The sequence below is a fragment of the Drosophila miranda genome, chromosome XR (assembly GCF_003369915.1).
Source record: "Drosophila miranda strain MSH22 chromosome XR, D.miranda_PacBio2.1, whole genome shotgun sequence".
Taxonomy (NCBI): Eukaryota; Metazoa; Arthropoda; class Insecta; order Diptera; family Drosophilidae; genus Drosophila; species Drosophila miranda.
The window spans coordinates 553,204-570,431 of record NC_046674.1 but is presented as its reverse complement, the minus strand read 5'-3'; the positions used below and the strand labels follow the sequence as shown (position 1 = coordinate 570,431).

The 17,228-nt window shown below is 46.2% G+C and overlaps 3 protein-coding genes across 8 annotated transcripts in view; 2 read left to right on the top strand and 1 right to left on the bottom strand.

The window, feature by feature from the left end:
* LOC108152132 (four and a half LIM domains protein 2) overlaps positions 1-8,940 on the top strand; it is a 60,861-nt gene extending 51,921 nt beyond the window's left edge. For 4 of the 6 annotated variants that reach the window (XM_017281225.2, XM_017281224.2, XM_033386165.1 and 1 more), the window contains 4 exons: positions 247-421; positions 7,332-7,501; positions 7,567-7,753; positions 7,818-8,469. In XM_017281225.2, the coding sequence (XP_017136714.1) occupies positions 247-421; positions 7,332-7,501; positions 7,567-7,753; positions 7,818-7,975 (690 nt within the window). In that variant the 3' untranslated portion in view covers positions 7,976-8,469. Of the gene's footprint in view, positions 1-246; positions 422-3,143; positions 3,298-5,998; positions 6,231-7,331; positions 7,502-7,566; positions 7,754-7,817 lie in introns of those variants that run through there. The other 2 variants (XM_017281228.2, XM_017281221.2) reach the window with 2 other exon arrangements.
* A 1,381-nt stretch (positions 8,941-10,321) lies between these two features.
* LOC108150848 lies at positions 10,322-11,493 on the top strand. Its single transcript, XM_017279152.2, has one exon. It carries the CDS (start codon positions 10,440-10,442, stop codon positions 10,980-10,982), a length of 543 nt encoding a protein of 180 aa, XP_017134641.1. The 5' UTR covers positions 10,322-10,439; the 3' UTR covers positions 10,983-11,493.
* Positions 11,423-15,255, bottom strand: LOC108165576 (protein app1). Its single transcript, XM_017301649.2, has 3 exons — positions 15,003-15,255; positions 12,054-13,077; positions 11,423-11,994 (listed from the first exon to the last, which is right to left on the bottom strand). Exons 2-3 carry the CDS (start codon positions 13,066-13,068, stop codon positions 11,852-11,854), a joined length of 1,158 nt encoding a protein of 385 aa, XP_017157138.1. The 5' UTR covers positions 13,069-13,077; positions 15,003-15,255; the 3' UTR covers positions 11,423-11,851.
* Positions 15,256-17,228: the final 1,973 nt, after the last annotated feature.

The window sequence follows — 17,228 nt, the reverse complement described above, 5'->3', positions numbered from 1 at the left end:
ACACCGGAATTGATTTTTAATGTCGAAAAATTCGTTAGCCTGGGTCTTTAATGTGAGTTTTAATAAATGGAGGTAGAGATAGTAGGAAGGACTTCATTAGGCAAAAGGGAAAGGAAAAGGAAAAGAAGTATATAGAACTCGTAAAGACTTGCTGCTTCAAAGGGCATGTTCGGGAGAAGTTTCTAGTCTATTTCCACTGAAAAATCCTCCATTAATACTCCTCGATTTGTTCTCTCTTCCCAACAGGATCTGTCCTACAAAGACAAGCACTGGCATGAGGCCTGTTTCTTGTGCTTCAAGTGCCATCTCTCGCTGGTGGACAAGCAGTTTGGGGCCAAGGCCGATAAGATTTACTGCGGAAATTGCTACGATTCCCAGTTTGCCTCCCGCTGCGATGGCTGCGGCGAAGTGTTCCGTGCAGGTAAGAAAGACCCATACCCCAAACCCCTACTTGCCGTGTGGCATACTTCCGGGCGCCAACAACATATTCTGCCTCGGCTGGGGGCAAGGGGCAGGGGGCAGGGGGCAGGGGGCAGTACTAGAGCCGTACCGCTACGGGATGTGATCGGTTAGAAGAAACTGGTTCAGAACAGGTGGACATCTCCATGCTCGCTCTGTTCCTGTCATATCTCAGGCATTTGATCAATTTATAATGCCCCAATGCATGGGGAAATTAATGGCATTTGCCTGCCAATTTGTTGACCATGCTACGCGTGTCTGTCTGCGGCCGGCCAGTACAGTGAAGGCTCGCATGAGTGAACAGCAAAGTCCATGTACATGTCAATGGGTTCTCTCTGGTGAGTGTGCACTGTATGTGTGTAGCCAACGAACCTGTCACACTCGAGTGCGTTCGCTTGAGTGCAACGGGAGACACTGCTCTGCCTGTGGAGGGGGGGGGGGGGGGGGGGGGGGGGGGGGGATGCTTACGTAAGCGCGTCTCTGATGTCTCCACTGTGGAGTCGGGGACGGGACTCTCTTTCGAGTGCCGTCTGTTGAATACAAGTTCATTGTCACGCCGGCTTCTGCCGCTGGCTGTGGCTCTCAGCCCACGCCAGACCCTGAAAACACACCCGTTTATCTGTACTCTTTCCCCTTTATCCCACTCTCTCTCTCTTTCTCTCTCCCTCTCTCTGGTGGCAAGGTGTTTTGTGCTCTGGTTTCAATTGTAGCGCAAATAAATATGACAGAAAGACAAATACAGAATGCGAGGGGAAACTGTTGTGAGTGTCAGTGAATGATAAATTTATGGCTGATAAATGCCGCAGATCTCTCGGCTTCGAACACGTACAGAAACAGCAACAGAAACAGCAACACCCATACTGCTTCGGCTACTCCATGCCATACCGATGCGACCCCTCGCCGGCACCTTCCAAATTTGGCTAAAACTGGCCAGGGGGCCGTGACACTTTCGCGTTAACACAAGGTTGCACCGTACCACGCGTTGCCAATGAACGTGTAGAACAAGCGGCAATAACTGACAATAACAGCCGCAAATACAAGTAATATTGAAATATGTTGATTTTTGCACTGCACATGCAAAATATTATACGATATTTCAATGTCAGGCAGCCCACACACACACACACACACACACACACACACACACCCCAGACATCCCAGAGATCACCGATCACGGATCACCGATCACCGAGAGGGATGTGACAGACGCAGAAAGATATACGACCACATTGGAGACTCTGGTTCGGTTTTGTTTGTCAAAGGTGGATCTCTGTGATTGACAGACAGTGACCATTTTCAGGCATCAGCTAATTGTCATCTTAGCACATCTCAAATGCTGATTAAATACTCGTATTAGCTGATTACTTGTTTATGGCCAGAACTTGGAATATTAGCTAACAAGTCGCCCGCCCTCTCTGCTGCCCATTGAGTGTTGTTTCAACCATGAAGATCCCCCATCGAGATTCCCCTTTGAGTACTTCTAGTCCATAGAACCATGACTCATCTCCAAAATAAAATCGCACAAATAATTACAAATCTCTCCAAAGTCTCCAAAGGTGGTGGGAATCAGCGGGAATAATTAAATATATATCTGTGCAAATATCTGGCACTCACTGAATGGAACTTTCATTTCTTCATACTGTATATTGGATTTATAATTGAGGGAATGATGGATTTTATATAGATTTTTCGACGGTTTGGGGGAAGAGTTCTTGTAGATTGAGAAGAGGAAAAAGGGAAGCTTCTTCCATTCGCTACCGCCATCTTCTTAGAAGAATTCTTTCCCAAGATCCAATATAGCACAACTTCGCTCCAAAAACTTCTGTTGGCCAATTACTCTATAAGTTCCCTAATGAATGTCGCTGTTGTAGCCACTCAATTGATTGATTCATGATGAGGGGGGAAGGGGGGAATCCCACGTATATACTGGGTCCCAGCCATTTCCGTGGATCGAGCGAATTAATCAAAAGCGAAACAAAATGAAATTGACTTGGCATCAACGCCTTCGGGTCGCAGAATTCATTAGAAACTGCAATCATTTCCTATTAGAAGGCAGCCAAAATGCCACTGGGCGTTGCAAGTACGTACTACAGGGGGTCTAACCCCAGTCCCAGTTTTAGTTGACAGATGCGCCATGGGCCATGGGCCATGGGCCATGGGCCCTGGGGGGATGTGTGCACACTTGACTATCTGGAAATCTGCATAAACAAAACAAACTACTGCTTCTGCTGCTGCCATAACATCTCTGGAGGATGGAGGATGGAGGATGGTGAGCGGTGAGCGTCATTCTGTTCATAATTGCCTTTGGAACACTCGCAGCAGGCGGAGATCGAAGATTGAAGTCGCTCTAAATGGCACCTGGACTGCCTTGCCTAAACGGGCAGCGGCAGGGAAAACAAGATGATCTCTTGTCGGAGGCGGCGGCGGCGGCGACGGCGGCGACGGCGGCGGCATGCAACAGGCACGAACCGCAGCCATTTCCACTCACTTCTGCTCAAATGCCATTCCATTCAACTCAACTCAAAAGCAACTCGATTTCGGTTGAGTGGATTCGTTGCTATTCGCTGAGTGCCGGCTAACGAATGCTCCGCAGAACGAGTGAGTGAACTCCACTCCGTTGTCTGTGGCTGTGGCTGTGGCTGTTGCTGTTTCGGTTTGGGCCTTCGGGTTTCAGTCTCAAAGCGGCTTTCAAAGCGCGTGGAATGTGCCGCGGCTGTGTGCTACAGAATACGAATATAGTGTTTGGGGCAACGTGTTGCATGCAATCGCGTAGCGAGCTTTATTGATTACTGCATAAACTTTGTGGATCATTGCGATACAATAAAGAACTGAACAAAAGTATTTCCGCACTTAGTTTTCCATAATCGAGAGAGACGGAACCCAGAAGCCGCCAGCTCTCGATTATAAACATTTTTTTTTGTGTTTAAAGAAAATCCACTTGTAAACAGCAACGAAAATGAAAAGTGTACTCGCAGAGACAGAGGCAGAGATAGAGACAGAGATCTCTCCTTTGGGCAGCCCACATTGCGTATACTCAACGCGCACACGTCCTGGGCGTATACGTAATATGGAGATGGAGGACAACCCACACACAGATTACACAATCCCCAGCTGCAGGTTGCAGCTGCAGGCAGCTCCGCCTCTGCTTTGACTCGGATTTCCCCCCTTCAAAGAAAAAATCAAATTTCATAAATAATCCAAGAAAGAAAGAAAACCGGAAACAGATTTGAAGTCGTTTTGGGATGCATTTAATGTCAAGCGATGGCCAAATCGACGTGTTCCACATTCGTAAGCGAACACCCAGGCCAAATGGAAGACATGTAAAAGAGAGAACCCGTCCCCGTACCCGTACCCGTCCCCGTCCCCGTCCCCGTCTCCGCCGAAACACAGACATGAATATGCCGCACGCAAAGTGGAATTTCTTTCGATTATTGCTGCTGTTGTCATTGCAATTGAATATCAATTCGAAATTCGAAACGAAATCGAACTGGAAAAACGCTTGAGAAACTTTCAATTGATTCCGTAATTGTTTCTCTGGCGATTAAAGGGAACCCATTCCGTAGTCCCCCCGCAAGGCATCGTTCCCCTGCCACTTAATTAGCCAGGCAATTGGTGGGGCTCAGAGCTACTCCGAGCAGTCCCAGCTTTGGGCTAATTAAAGATCCTATCGGGGATATACTTGTACATTCGATCCACTCAAAGCCAAAGCCAAAAGCCAAAGCTGAATGTCATTCGTTGTCTTATCAAAACAAAGCCACAAAAAACAAGCCATTTCAATTTCTCTTTTCACGGAATCCCACAAAAACTAATAAATCTGGAGACCCAGCCAGAGCCAGCATTTGACTGTCTGCCCTGCGGGTCAAAGTCAAAGTCAAAATCAAAGATCTCCCTGACAGAGAGTGAAAATCAAACAGAAAGAAAACTTTGTCAGCGCTAAATGAAAACCCTCCTCGTACGGCATGCTCGTACAATATTTTCGCTGATCCGAATGGCCTCTGTCTGGATTGCAATTAAAAATGCAGACCATGCACACAGCCTAAGGGATTTTGGATCTCGGATTGTGGTTTTCTGTTTCTGTTTTCGGTTTTCGGTTTTTCTGTGTTGACAAATGCAAAACCAAATCCACTTTCATTTTTAAAGCTTTGACACTCTCTGAATGCGGGGCTGGAGTTTGAGCAAATGACATCAATCACAGCGCTCGCACGCACACAGATGCAGTCATCGACCTGTCAATATATCATTATCTCAATGTCTATCCACTTGACCTCAGCAGCGGCAAAGGCAGTGGCAGCAGCGGCGGCGGCGGCGTTTGTTGTAGGCGTCCGTCTATGGTCTACGGTCGCGGTCCCTTGTCAGTGGTCAGTGGGCGACGTCTTTGGGTATTGAGCGCCTGACAACCCATCACAATTAGTTATAATTATGTTGGACATTCGCGGCTATAAATAAGCGATGTTTATGCCAGCCCACCATTTAACCGCAAAAGCCATACGAACGCGATAGTAATCGAACACGGATGGGACCGATCTTCGGCTGTTGCGACAAGATCGAGAGCAGTTCATCGATTCATTGATATTTCTATCCCCATAGATTTCTCCCTCCGTTCAAGCCGTTCAATGTTCGTCTTACATCATCCAATAATCATTTGTGAGGTTTCTCTGCAATCTGCAATCTGCAATCTCTCTTTGCTTAGACTTTGGGATTACTCCAACATTCTTTGAACCGAACCACATACAAACGTACAGATATAGATACATACATATCTCTCCTCCGCATTTCTCAAATACAATTGTGTGGGTTTCTCGTTAAGATATTCTATCCGTACAATTCTGTGCTTCCTGTGCGCCTTCGCACAGCTTCAGCTTTCGGACAATTTCCTGCTCATGAGATATTTAGAAGCAATTTGATTCGTGTTTTTTGCTGAGTATTTCTATTACAAAAAAAGTTAATTATTTAATGATTTATGATCAGCAGGCAGCTGTTTTTGCTGTTGCTGTTGTTTTCATTTCCATTATAGCCAATTTGGTTTTTGGTTTTGGGTCTTTGGATTTTATTTATAAGCATTCGCTAAGTTTAATGAAACTTGTTGTTCGGCAAATGATGTCATAGAGGACGGCAGCACGTCAGCACGTCAGCACGGCAACGCCTTGATGAGAGATGGATGGTGGATGGTCTCTCGACTTGGCGTCGCCAAATTTGTATTCCATCTAAATCTAGAGCCAGATCCAAATCCAGATCCAGATCCAAAGATAAGGCCTACTGCTGCTGCTCTGTTGGTCTTCTTTTTGGTCAAATGGGCTGTGGAGTGGGGGCCAAGTCTTTTGACCCACATCGCGGCGAAGCGATCTATTAACTGGCAGTTTTCGTGACTTATTAAGAAAGTACTTTCGGAGAAGGAGGAGGAGGAGGAAGAGGAGGAGGAGGCTTTAGGAAGAATAGAGAGAGAGAGAATCGAAGCCACATCTGGGGTACACTTTTCATTCGTGTTGCGCTGCTGTTTTATCATCGACTAATCCGCCGGGGGCTGGTATCCTCTGAGTAGCATTCGATCATGACCGACGTGGAAGTTCTCAGCTCGAGAATGAAGTCTCGATTGCATCTGCAGTCAAAGACCATTGGTGCGGAGCGCATCAAGAAGGCCAAGGACAACAACGAGGACATTGCCGTGCTGAGCATGTTCCTACCGAATGCCTCCGCCGTTGAGGAGAATCGCAATTTCTATTGCCAGCTGGGCGACTACTGCCGGCAGGGCGATCCGCGTGCCACCAAAGCAGGTAACCCCAAACCCCAAACCCCAAACCCCCACCCCGATCCCCTCAAAAAGAGTGGAGTCATAAATTACTCGTATGTTAATCAGCGCCGGAATGATACATCATAATTTATCATTATTATTGCCCAAAAACTATTCAAATTGGAAGCAGAAGAAAGGAACCGCCCACAGGCCACAGTGCCAATGGAGCCAATAGACCCAATAGCGTCATCTTTATGGATGATGTGGCTGTGACTGATGACTAATCAATGGACCTTTTACGGAACATCTCTGAAACAAGCTAGACACGAAATCTGTCTAGATATTTGATATGACAAAATGTAGGGGCCATAAATTAAGGTGTACAAAGTGGGCCATGAATTTATGCGATTGAAGGTGGACGAACCCCAGGGCCTCAAAGAAATTAAAGAGCCATTTTCCGCCAGCATAATTTCCACTCAATTACCCGCTCTGCGGCCTACATTTCCCACAGTTTCCACAAAAGGGAAAAACTATCTTGAACTCTTTTATTTTGTTGTTGCCATTGTGTCTGCTTATTTTTGGCAACAGACATTTCGAACACGCAATAAATAAAGTCAGCGGAACATTAAACAGAGGCCCAAAAAAAAAAACAAAAAAAAACCAACACAAATGTCTTCTCTGGAGTGGAGTGCTTTTGTCTAGAGACTAGCCGAATATTTGCGTAATTTCTGCATTAATTGTTTATGAAAATGTCGAAGTCTTCAAGAGACAGAGAGGGAGAGACAGAGAGAGAGAGAGTAGGGGCGTGACAGGCACCCCCGCCATTCTCTGGGAGAATGTTGCATGTCTGGCAAACATAATGGGGGAAAAGTTTTTGTTTTTTTTACATTGAATATCCGATTGTCTGCCATCCACCGATTGAGTGTGCCCTGCCCCACTCTGAGGGCGGCCTGAATATGTCGGGGCTATGTCGATGGCTGGAAATTGAGGTTTTCCCCTTGATTAAATCGCACCAAAGAGCTGGGTTAGTGGGTTGACGTTGACACAGTGCAAAGTTCAAGGTCTCCCAGCAGAGCCGGAAATTGATTGGGAAATAGATTGATTTCACCCTCTAACAAACTCCACCTTCTCTTCCTTAATGCAGGTACCAAGAAAATGGAGTACAAAACCCGTCAGTGGCACGAGAACTGCTTCTGCTGCTGCGTCTGTAAGACGGCCATCGGCACCAAGTCCTTCATACCGCGGGAGCAGGAGATCTACTGCGCCGGCTGCTACGAGGAGAAGTTTGCCACGCGCTGCATCAAGTGCAACAAGGTAGGGGCATCAAGAGTCTATACTTGAGATATCCTGTAGTAATGTATCGCTCTCTCAACGCTTAGGTGATCACCTCTGGCGGGGTTACCTACAAGAACGAGCCCTGGCATCGGGAGTGCTTCACTTGCACCCATTGCAACATCACGCTGGCCGGCCAGCGATTCACCAGTCGCGACGAGAAGCCCTACTGTGCCGAGTGCTTTGGCGAGCTGTTTGCCAAGCGCTGCACGGCCTGCGTGAAGCCCATAACAGGTGAGCGGATGAGCAGCGTTTGGATCCGTTGGAGTTTGTAACATTTTCATGGTTTATCCCCAAGGCATTGGCGGCACGCGCTTCATCTCGTTTGAGGATCGCCACTGGCACCACGACTGCTTCGTGTGTGCCAGCTGCAAGGCCAGTCTGGTGGGACGCGGCTTCATCACCGACGGACCCGACATCCTCTGCCCCGACTGTGCCAAGCAGAAGTTGATGTAAGGATCGGATCAGATCGGAGCAGATCGGAGCAGATCGGTGGCGCAACAAGCGGATATTAGCCATAAACCCATCAACGAAATTATGGATCAAATCATGAGGAAAACCAGATAGAGGGGAGGAGGATATATATATATATACGTGTATTAAAACGGTATACAAGAGAAGATATTGCCTTAAAACTTACATTAGAAATGATGAGAAATTAGAGAGAAAGAAGCAGAAAGTGAAACATGAGTCCTACAGCAAATCAAAAGCAAATCAAATTAAATTTTGTAAAATTTCAAATCGATAGATAGTCCTTGCTTTATCTGCACCATCAGAGATTGTATAGATATTTTTTATTTACAATTGCATTTCAAGGCAAAATCAGAATTCACACAAAAACCACAAAACACAAAAAAAAAAAAAAAAAAAACAAACGAAAAAGCACACACACAAAAAAAAGGAAGGAGAAGAAACCAATATGAAATACTGGTACACCATTTGTAACTACATATTGTTGCCCGCATTGAAAAATGTATGTTTATTTATTTATTTTAAGTTTTAACCAAGCGACAGACAGAGGGATTGAGTAGAGAAGGGTACGGAAATGGAGAGGAGTGGAGAGGAGAGGAGAGGAAAGTGTCCTACTCGCAGGTTGCACAGTCTTAAACAGTTCTATTGTATTAAAAACCACACAATTTGTATGTTTGATGTGAATTGTTTTGTTAATTAAACAGCAACAAAAACCACACACACGCACGCACACAGACACATGTCCTAGCAATTTAATTGTTTAGTTTTATACATTTTTTTTTTTTTTAATCAGTTTTTGGCTTGCTTTGGGTAGCGACTCCGCTACTCGAAGCCCTAATTACACACACACACACACACACACAAATAATAATGATAATTGCGACACAACATTATATCAATGTCCTTAACTACTTAATGAAATTCAATCTAAATAAATTAATAAATTATCATCCATATTGTTTCAATGAAATATCAATATCAACCGATAAAACACGCTAATGCTCCTGCTATCCTGCTATCATAGAGGGGGCGAGAGTGGTGGTGGTGCCCTTCTACTGCTAACCCACATTGGGAGAGAGAGATCCATGAGAGAGCACCATAGGCAGGATCTGTGCTGAGTCAGTGGTCGCCACGAAAGTCCTCTACGATGAGCCCCGACCATCAATGAACAATAGGCAGGGGCCTGCTTTTGGTACAGCCACAGCCGTGGGATCATTGGAACTGTGATGATGGATCTTGCCAGCCAGCCGGCCAGAGTGTTGGGTTTCATTTCGGTGGTGTCCTGGTGTCCTATCCACCTATCCTTAATGACCTGAATTTGCAAGTTGATCTGAAGCACACGATCCGCATTCTGGAACCGAGGAATCGATGCATAGTGGACACAGCTGTCGGCTGAAACCGGTACACCTTTGTCGTAACGAATGGTCTTTTTTCTGATGCTTATAACTTCTGAACGAAAAAAGATATCTTCATGAAAGAAACTTCACTTCTACGGAAAGTATTTCAAACTTTAGTCGGCACGAGTACATATTTTTGCATATTTTTCTCAAAGTTTTCATCTTCGAAAGCATATCTATACATTTATACATTCAAATTATCCAAAGCGCTCTTTTGGGCCCAGATGCCGGAAGATCGGAAATCGCAAGGTCCGGCAGCATTGTTGCTCATACTTAACTTTGTGTGGCATACTTCTTTGGATGTTTCATGTAGAATGTAGTAGTTTCTGGAGAAACATGTACAAAGCTCCGAATAATGTGTTTTCAAAAAAAATACTTTAAGTCTCCCTGCATCGCTCTCTTCTAATGACCGTAACTTTTGTATGGAATATTTTATTTTTTAAGCCGACGTCTTAAAATTATCGTAGAATATGGCTTCCAAATAAAGGGGACAATTTTTGAAAAATTTCAGGATGGCGTTACCCTTTTAAGGATTCCTTACTTCCTTTAAGGTACTTAAATTGCCTGTGCTACATTTCTTGATATTGTAAACTATTCAAAACCCTTTTAAAGAGCAGCTAAATTTTCTAGGGAATATAACACTTTCACTGCACGCAGCGATCGAGTATTGAATATTGGCGAAATGCCTGGCTTTTTGGGGCCAGCCGGAGAATAATATAACAGAAAATTGACAAATAAATGCAAATCAGTAACTCAAACATCGCAAACGACTCAAAGCCAAAGCCAAAGCGCAGCGAGAGAGCGGGGCACGGCACGTCTCACGTTGCTGGCCTGGCCAAGTGCCAGCCGCTTAAACGGGCCGCGCAAAGGTAAATACAAACAGCGTTCAATTACACTCAGGGCTCAGCAAAAGAGGCACAAAAAATGTTAAATTGATAAAAAAGAAGCGCAGCAGTTGGAATAAGTTCGTTGGCCAGTTCGAAGCCGAAATTAGTGCAACGACAGGCGACTGCCAGAGCGGGTCTCCACATCACAACCTTACCACTTCAGAGATGATGCAGCTGATTTACATGGCCATGGGCTGGGTGCTCCTCTCCTCCGCCCTGCAGGCGGCCATTCTGCCGCTAACTCTCATCGAAAAGGGCAGTGGGGACGATAAGCCCTTTCCCTTGGATACGGAAAAGTTTGGCTATCTGGAGCTCAAGCCAAATGGTTCCCTGATACTGAGACGGGGCCCAAGCCAGAGCGGCAGCAATCGGCAGAACCTACTTCTGCTGCGTGGAGTTCTGCAGGCCATCAAACAAGACAGCCACCACTCCCATGGCGGGACCGAGCTCAACATCCGGATCTACGGCGACGGAGTGGAGCATAAGTTCCCCCCTCTGCTGGAGAACATCATCCAGCGCATCCAGACCTACTTCTCCGTCTATCGCTACACGGACACCAGTCAACCGGTGCGCAGAGACGAGGCTCCCACCAAGGAAGCCATAGATGGGGATCTGGGTGTCACCACCGTGCGGACTGGCGACGAGGATGATCTGATAGCCATTGGGGAGCAGGATGCCTACATTACAGTGGGCGAGGGCGCAGATTAGACCAAATCAGGGAGAGCCTCTTCGGAATACACTATTTATTTCATATTTATGTCCCTAGCTCTAAGCCAATAAAATGCCGTTCCCCAAGACTGCGGTCCCAGCCCTGATTTGCCTACGATTGGGCACGTTCCGTTAGTGCTTTGTATGCAGTGCTGCGGATCGGGCTTCCCCGTGTAATATGTGCAATATTTCTATGCTGCCGGGGAATTTGGCGAACTGCGCAAGAAGCAACCGTTGAGGGTCATTGTCATTGCACAATCTGTAAAGTTTTGAACTGAATTCAATTGAATTATTCAAGCCATGGCAGCTCCCTAAACTATTCACAGATGGGGCTGTAGTTGGGGAAGAAGATCCAGTAATCTTAGCTGTAATCTTTTCCTTAAGTTCCACAAGCTCCATCTATCTTATGGCCCCACCCATCTCTCTCTTTGTCCACCTTCTTTTACATTTTACATTCACTTTTTTATTGTTCTGTTTTACTTTTTCAATGTTATGGTTAATGAATATGTAATGATGATGATGATGAATACGAACTTTTCGTGATGATAATTAAGAATGAATGTCTCCTTCCCGTTTCGCTGCTGTTAATTAATGGCTGGAAAATGGAAAACTATGTGCGATGCGATGCGATCCGATGCGTGTTCGGTGTGTTAGTAATTAAATGTACGGATGTGGGTGCGTTGTGTGGTGTGCGGTGTGCGGTGTGTGGATGGTTGATGGTTGATGGTTGATGGTGGGAAAACCCCCTGCCCAGGCTTGTCCAAGCCGAGCATGCGATGAGAATCAGTCGAAGAACCAAAGCTGCCCATAGGAGGAGTAAGATTCAGAGATGCGTCTTGTGTCTTGCGTCTGGGTTCTGGGTCGGCCGTCTAGGCCTGTGGCACAATGGGATTGGCAATGGCAATGCTATCGGCGGGCTCTGACTGTAGGATCGGCTGCTGCTGGATAGGCTGCTGGATTGACTCGGCGGGAATGGCCTTGATCAGCGGTTCCTCTGGCAGTGCCTTGACCGCTGCGAGGAAGAAATTGTCTTCAGTTTTTGTGAAAAGAAAGGCACATCTCTATACTCACGTTCTTCCTTGAGCTGCTCCTTGGAGATTTCAGCGCTCTGCAGCTCCTGCTTGATGGCGTTGCTCTCCAGCAGGCGTCCAGCGAATTCGGCCTTTGTCACCTGGGGCTCAGCGATGATTGGCTGTGGCTGTGGCTGTGCCAGTGGCTCCAGTGGCTGCTCCTTCAGCAGAGGCAGCACCGGCAATGTCTCCTTCTTCAGCTCTGGCTCTGCCTTGAGCTCAGGCACTGCTTTGAGTTCTGGCTCTGATTTAAGAAGAGGGACCGCCTTAACTTCCAGCTCTTTCTTGAATTCCGGCTCTGCTTTAACTTCACGCTCGGCCTTAAGTTCCGGTTCTGCCTTAACTTGCGGCTCTCCCTCGAGTGCGGGCTCTGCAGTCAGTGCCAGCTTCAGGCCGGGCTCGGCTTCCGGTTCGGGCTGGATGCTGCGTGCCCGGATGGAGGAAATGGGCCAGGAATAGACGGGACCGTGGACCACATCGACCACAGGATGTGTGTGGTACACCTGGGGCAGACTATAGAAGTGACGGGCCTCGGCGGCAATCAGGGGCTGGGTGTTGGCTGGCGTCTCAATCAGTTCCTCCTTCTTGGAGCCCCCGGGGAAGAGGGCTGGGAAGAAGCCTGCTCCGGCGGAGGCGGCGGCTGCTGCAGCCTCTCCGATCTGTCCGGAGACGATCTCTACGCCCTGCGACACCTGCTGCTGGATCTGATTCGAAGTCTCCTGCACGCCCTCAAACTGCTTGCCCTCCAGGCCACCGGCGCGTCCCGATCCCACAGCGTCCAGCACTGGCACCACCGAGGCGGCTGCTCCGGCCGGCACATACACAATGGTCTCCTCGTGATGGGGGGTGGCCACACGGGCCAGCGGGGACAGTCCGTGGACGTAGCGCAGAGTCGGCTCCAGGTGCACCTGGGCCTGCGGGGTCACGATCACAATGTGCTGGGCCGTCGGCTCGTAGGGCTTGGCCTGGCCGCCCATCGCTGCCAGGGCCAGGCAGAACAGTGCAAGGAGGAACATTCTGCAATTCTGCAAAGGGGAACGGAACGGAAGGGGGGCTGAGCATTGGTTGGATCTAAGTTCTGCACTCCTCCTCCTCCTCCTCCTCCTCCTCCTCCAATCAACTCCTCCAACTGCTGCAAACTGGTCTAGCCACTGGTCTATTTTTAGATGCAACTAAAGCCACTCCTCCTCCTACTCCACCTCCTTCTCCCACTCCCAGTCCGATCCACCAAAGTCCATTCTAAATTTAAAGCTATTTTCGCATGTGTGTGCTTGTGTGTGTAATTGCATGTTGCATGTTGCCTCGTCCGACAGGATGCACCACGGAGTCCGTACATGGATCGAGTGACTATTAACCGGTTTGCAATTGATTGGCCTGCTCGGGATCGGATCGGATCGAATTGGTGGAAGGGGAAGTGAAGGGAAGGGAAGGGATCTGGATCTGCCTGCCGATCCTACACTTCTAGTGTAGATACAAGCTAATGACCAGAAGCAGCTTTATGGCTTAAATCTGTACTTGATGGTCGAGCCTCTGCCTCAACCCCCCACTGTCCTCAAAGAGCGCCCCCAAAGAGAGTTCTTTGTGCAGGCCAAGTGCTGGGCAAGTTCGTTGCCTAAGTCTTTCGTTTGGAGTGGAGTTTGTGGGAAGAAAATACTGCCCGACTGTAACTTTTAGCATAAAACGCATTCGATTCTCATATACCTTTATTCTTCTATAAATTTCTCATATTATTCCCTTTTCTTTTTCATATTTTCTGTACAATTGAACAATTGAATCAAATCTAGCCATAATAGAAAGAAAATCAAAATTCTTAGTAGATTTTGTGCTTTCGCTCTAGGGGAATGTAACACGTTGTGACTACCTTTCAAATCCGTAGCCTAATAGCAATTCGTAGAAAATAATTCCCAACAATGGTTGGATACACTTTTGCACCCGCTGAAATCATTCTTCAAAGCACTTTTTCCACCCCTCTGAAACGAGTGGTTTTTTTTGGGCAAATGCCAAATGATCCTGTATTGCATGACAAAAATTCTTCGTGATGGCCAACTGTTCATGCCATGTTGAATGAATCTTCGTCCCGTTAATGCTCAAAGATGCCTCTACCTTTTGGTATGTCATATGACAACATTGCAATAGCCAATGCCGCACATTCTTTTTTTTTCGTTACAACAACCGTTTTTGGACGATCCTCACGAGATTCGTTCTGCAGCGACAGACAGACACTTCTGAATTCGTCTTAATAGTTTTTCGCAGTGACAATGCATGGTGATTTATAAAAAAAAGTCGAACTAAGTCGATCGAAGCATTTTTGTCTGGAAAATCCACATTGAAAGTGTGTTCATGTGGTAGTTTCACATTTTTTCAAAGATATATTATTCGTATATCGTTAAATGATATAAAAAGCGCCCGTAGAAAAAAAAAATCCTAGCCATGATTTGGCCAACAAATTACAAACTTTAAAAGGCTTCCCTCGTAGAATGTTAATTGTGATACTTCTTATGTATTAAAACACACAAAAAGGCTCTAAGTAAAGAACATGGAAGGTCTTTTGCCGTTTTTGACCACTATATACTCATAATAAAACTAAATACACTTTTCTCTATAAAGTTGTATACCTTCATCGGTATTGATGGAATTTTTCCGAAGATTCTAGTCACTTTTTTAATTTCTCTTTTTACCAAATAGGTAGGTATATAAAAACGGAGTAACTTTTCACATAATTAAAAAAAATATATATCACAAATTAATAGCTCAATCCCAACTGTCTTTGGTAGCAGCTTAACCAAGCACTTCTCTGCGACCCCATAAAACCGTCTTAAGTGCTCAGAAAACAAAAACAAAAAAACGAAAAAAAAGCCAACTCGTATATCAGAACTATGCCTAGAAATAACTTTCTCGAAGCATGAATGTGAATAGGATAACCCCAATCGGGTTGGATGGCAGAACTTACCTTTCAGTCGGCGTTTGATGGCCTTTCACTACTTTCCCGAATCTAGGCAGGTAATGCGAGAGACACAGAGCACTTTAATGGACACACAATACGCGATCCACTGGCGGAGATACTTCTAGAGGTATGTACTTCTGCTGCGAGCTGGCACAATGATTGCAATGATTGCTGGTTGCTGGTTGCGGTAGGGCTGGGCAGTCTTCGGGTTCAGTCTTCAGTCTTAGCACGGCGACCACTTCAAGGAAACTGGTGGCCAATGCTGCCTGGCCATGGCCTTTTATAATGAGCGCAGCAACGGCCATGGCCAGAGGCCCCACGGACTGACCTAGCCCAAGAACAAAGAACCTGAACCTGAACCTAACCAGAAGAGCTGGAAATCTGCAGCTTCCCGCAGGAAAACAGGCGGCGAGGGAGGGGTATGAGAGGCGGAATGGCGGCAGTTGATGGCCAAAAGGAGCCAAAGCCAAAGCTGGCTAAGCAACAATAATACTCGTAATAGCAGCAGCGACTGGTAGAAGGGGAGACCTGCCTCTATATCTACTGGTACTTGTACTCGTACTTCCACTTCTTTTTCTGGTTTCAGGTTCTCTGCTGGTTCTGCAGATGGCAGATGGTCAACGTAGATGTGGTTCGTCTCGGTCCTTCTCCTTCTCTGCCTCAGTCTCTGCCTCAGTCTCTGTCTCAGGCGGAGTGTCTCGGGCAAGTTCTGAAGCTCTGAAGTTTGTTAAACCTGCCGCGTAATAGAAGTCAAGCATGGCCAGGGGATGGCGATGGCGATCGCATTGAAGCCGCATTGACAGGCCCAGCCCAAGAGATGGCCAACTGGGGACTGGGGACTGGGGACTGGGGTCTGGAGACTGGAAACTGGTTCAGGTGCAAATTGAATGCGTTCCTCTCGGACTGGCTGCATCTCTTCTGGGATCTTCATCTTCCCCTACCATTTAGATAATTTATTTTCATGTTGCCTGCATTGGCGGAAAAGATTAATCAAGATTTGCACATGCTTGCATTCAGTGCGGCTCAGATTTTCTTTTCGCTGCAGCGCGCTGGGTGGAAGTCAATTTATTCTCGCTATAAACTATAATCACTTCCCGCAGCAATTAGATGCGTATTCCTTGTCTCTGTCGCTGTCGCTGTCCCTCCAGGTGATCTCGGGTGTATCTCAGATCGGCTTTTGATCGCCTATTAGGATGGGATGCTATTCCCCATGGGGATAGAAGAATATACAATTTCTACACATACATCCATATATTTGTTTATATTTATAGACTACTGGACTAATGGATGACGAGTATTCAGGCGGGTTGGTACTATTCACGGGGCCCTTAATTTGCTTTATTTTCAGTTTATTGTGCAGAAAGTCAAGACATAAGATTTAGCGGACGGGCAAGATGACGTATGACTGTCTATACTCAGATGCTGGTCCCTCCATGATATCCCAAAGGAATATTGCCCTTGCCATGATCCCTTTTTAGGCAGGAGAGAGCCACAGGGGCTTCGAATGGGAGATCAGAAGTTGGTACTAAAGCAAAAATTATAAAAGTATTTATTAATTAAACATAATAAAAGTGATCAAAATGTGCAAACATAAATTACAAACATTTAAGCCCACAAACGAGTATTCGGCAAAATATATTTAATTCCAAATTAGAAAAAAATTTTTTAAAACATTGGAAAATATGGGACAATGTTATTCGAGTTTAAGTTACTCTCTACATAGCACCAACTCGTGTTTTCATTTGGCGCAGCTAACGTTAGCTCTCTTGACCGTGCCACTTTTTACAGACGATACTGTCATGGCTCCTGTAATTCCTATTTCAAGTAATTAACACGATAATCAAACAAATGCAGAAGGAATAATAATATGTAAAATACATACAAATATGTATATTATGCAAATAAATGCTAAATTAAAATCGTTGATAAAACTATACTGGGACCCACCGTCGTTTACTGGATGGTTGCTGCATGGTGTGGGTATGTTTTATGATATGGGTGGGAATAGTTAGTGGTAAAGTTAGGCGACCAAAACTTTGTTCTTTGCGCTTTTAGATTATCGATGCATTCTTCTAATATAAACTCCTTCGCACCGACTCTTAATTTAACCCTAGACCACTCTGTTCTCCTGATCTCGCACAGCCACTCCTTCTTCTCTGCTCCAAAAGTCGATGGTAAGCGTTGCTTCCTCTCGCTTACTCCTCCGAACGGAGGAGTCTGTCTTCTTTGGCT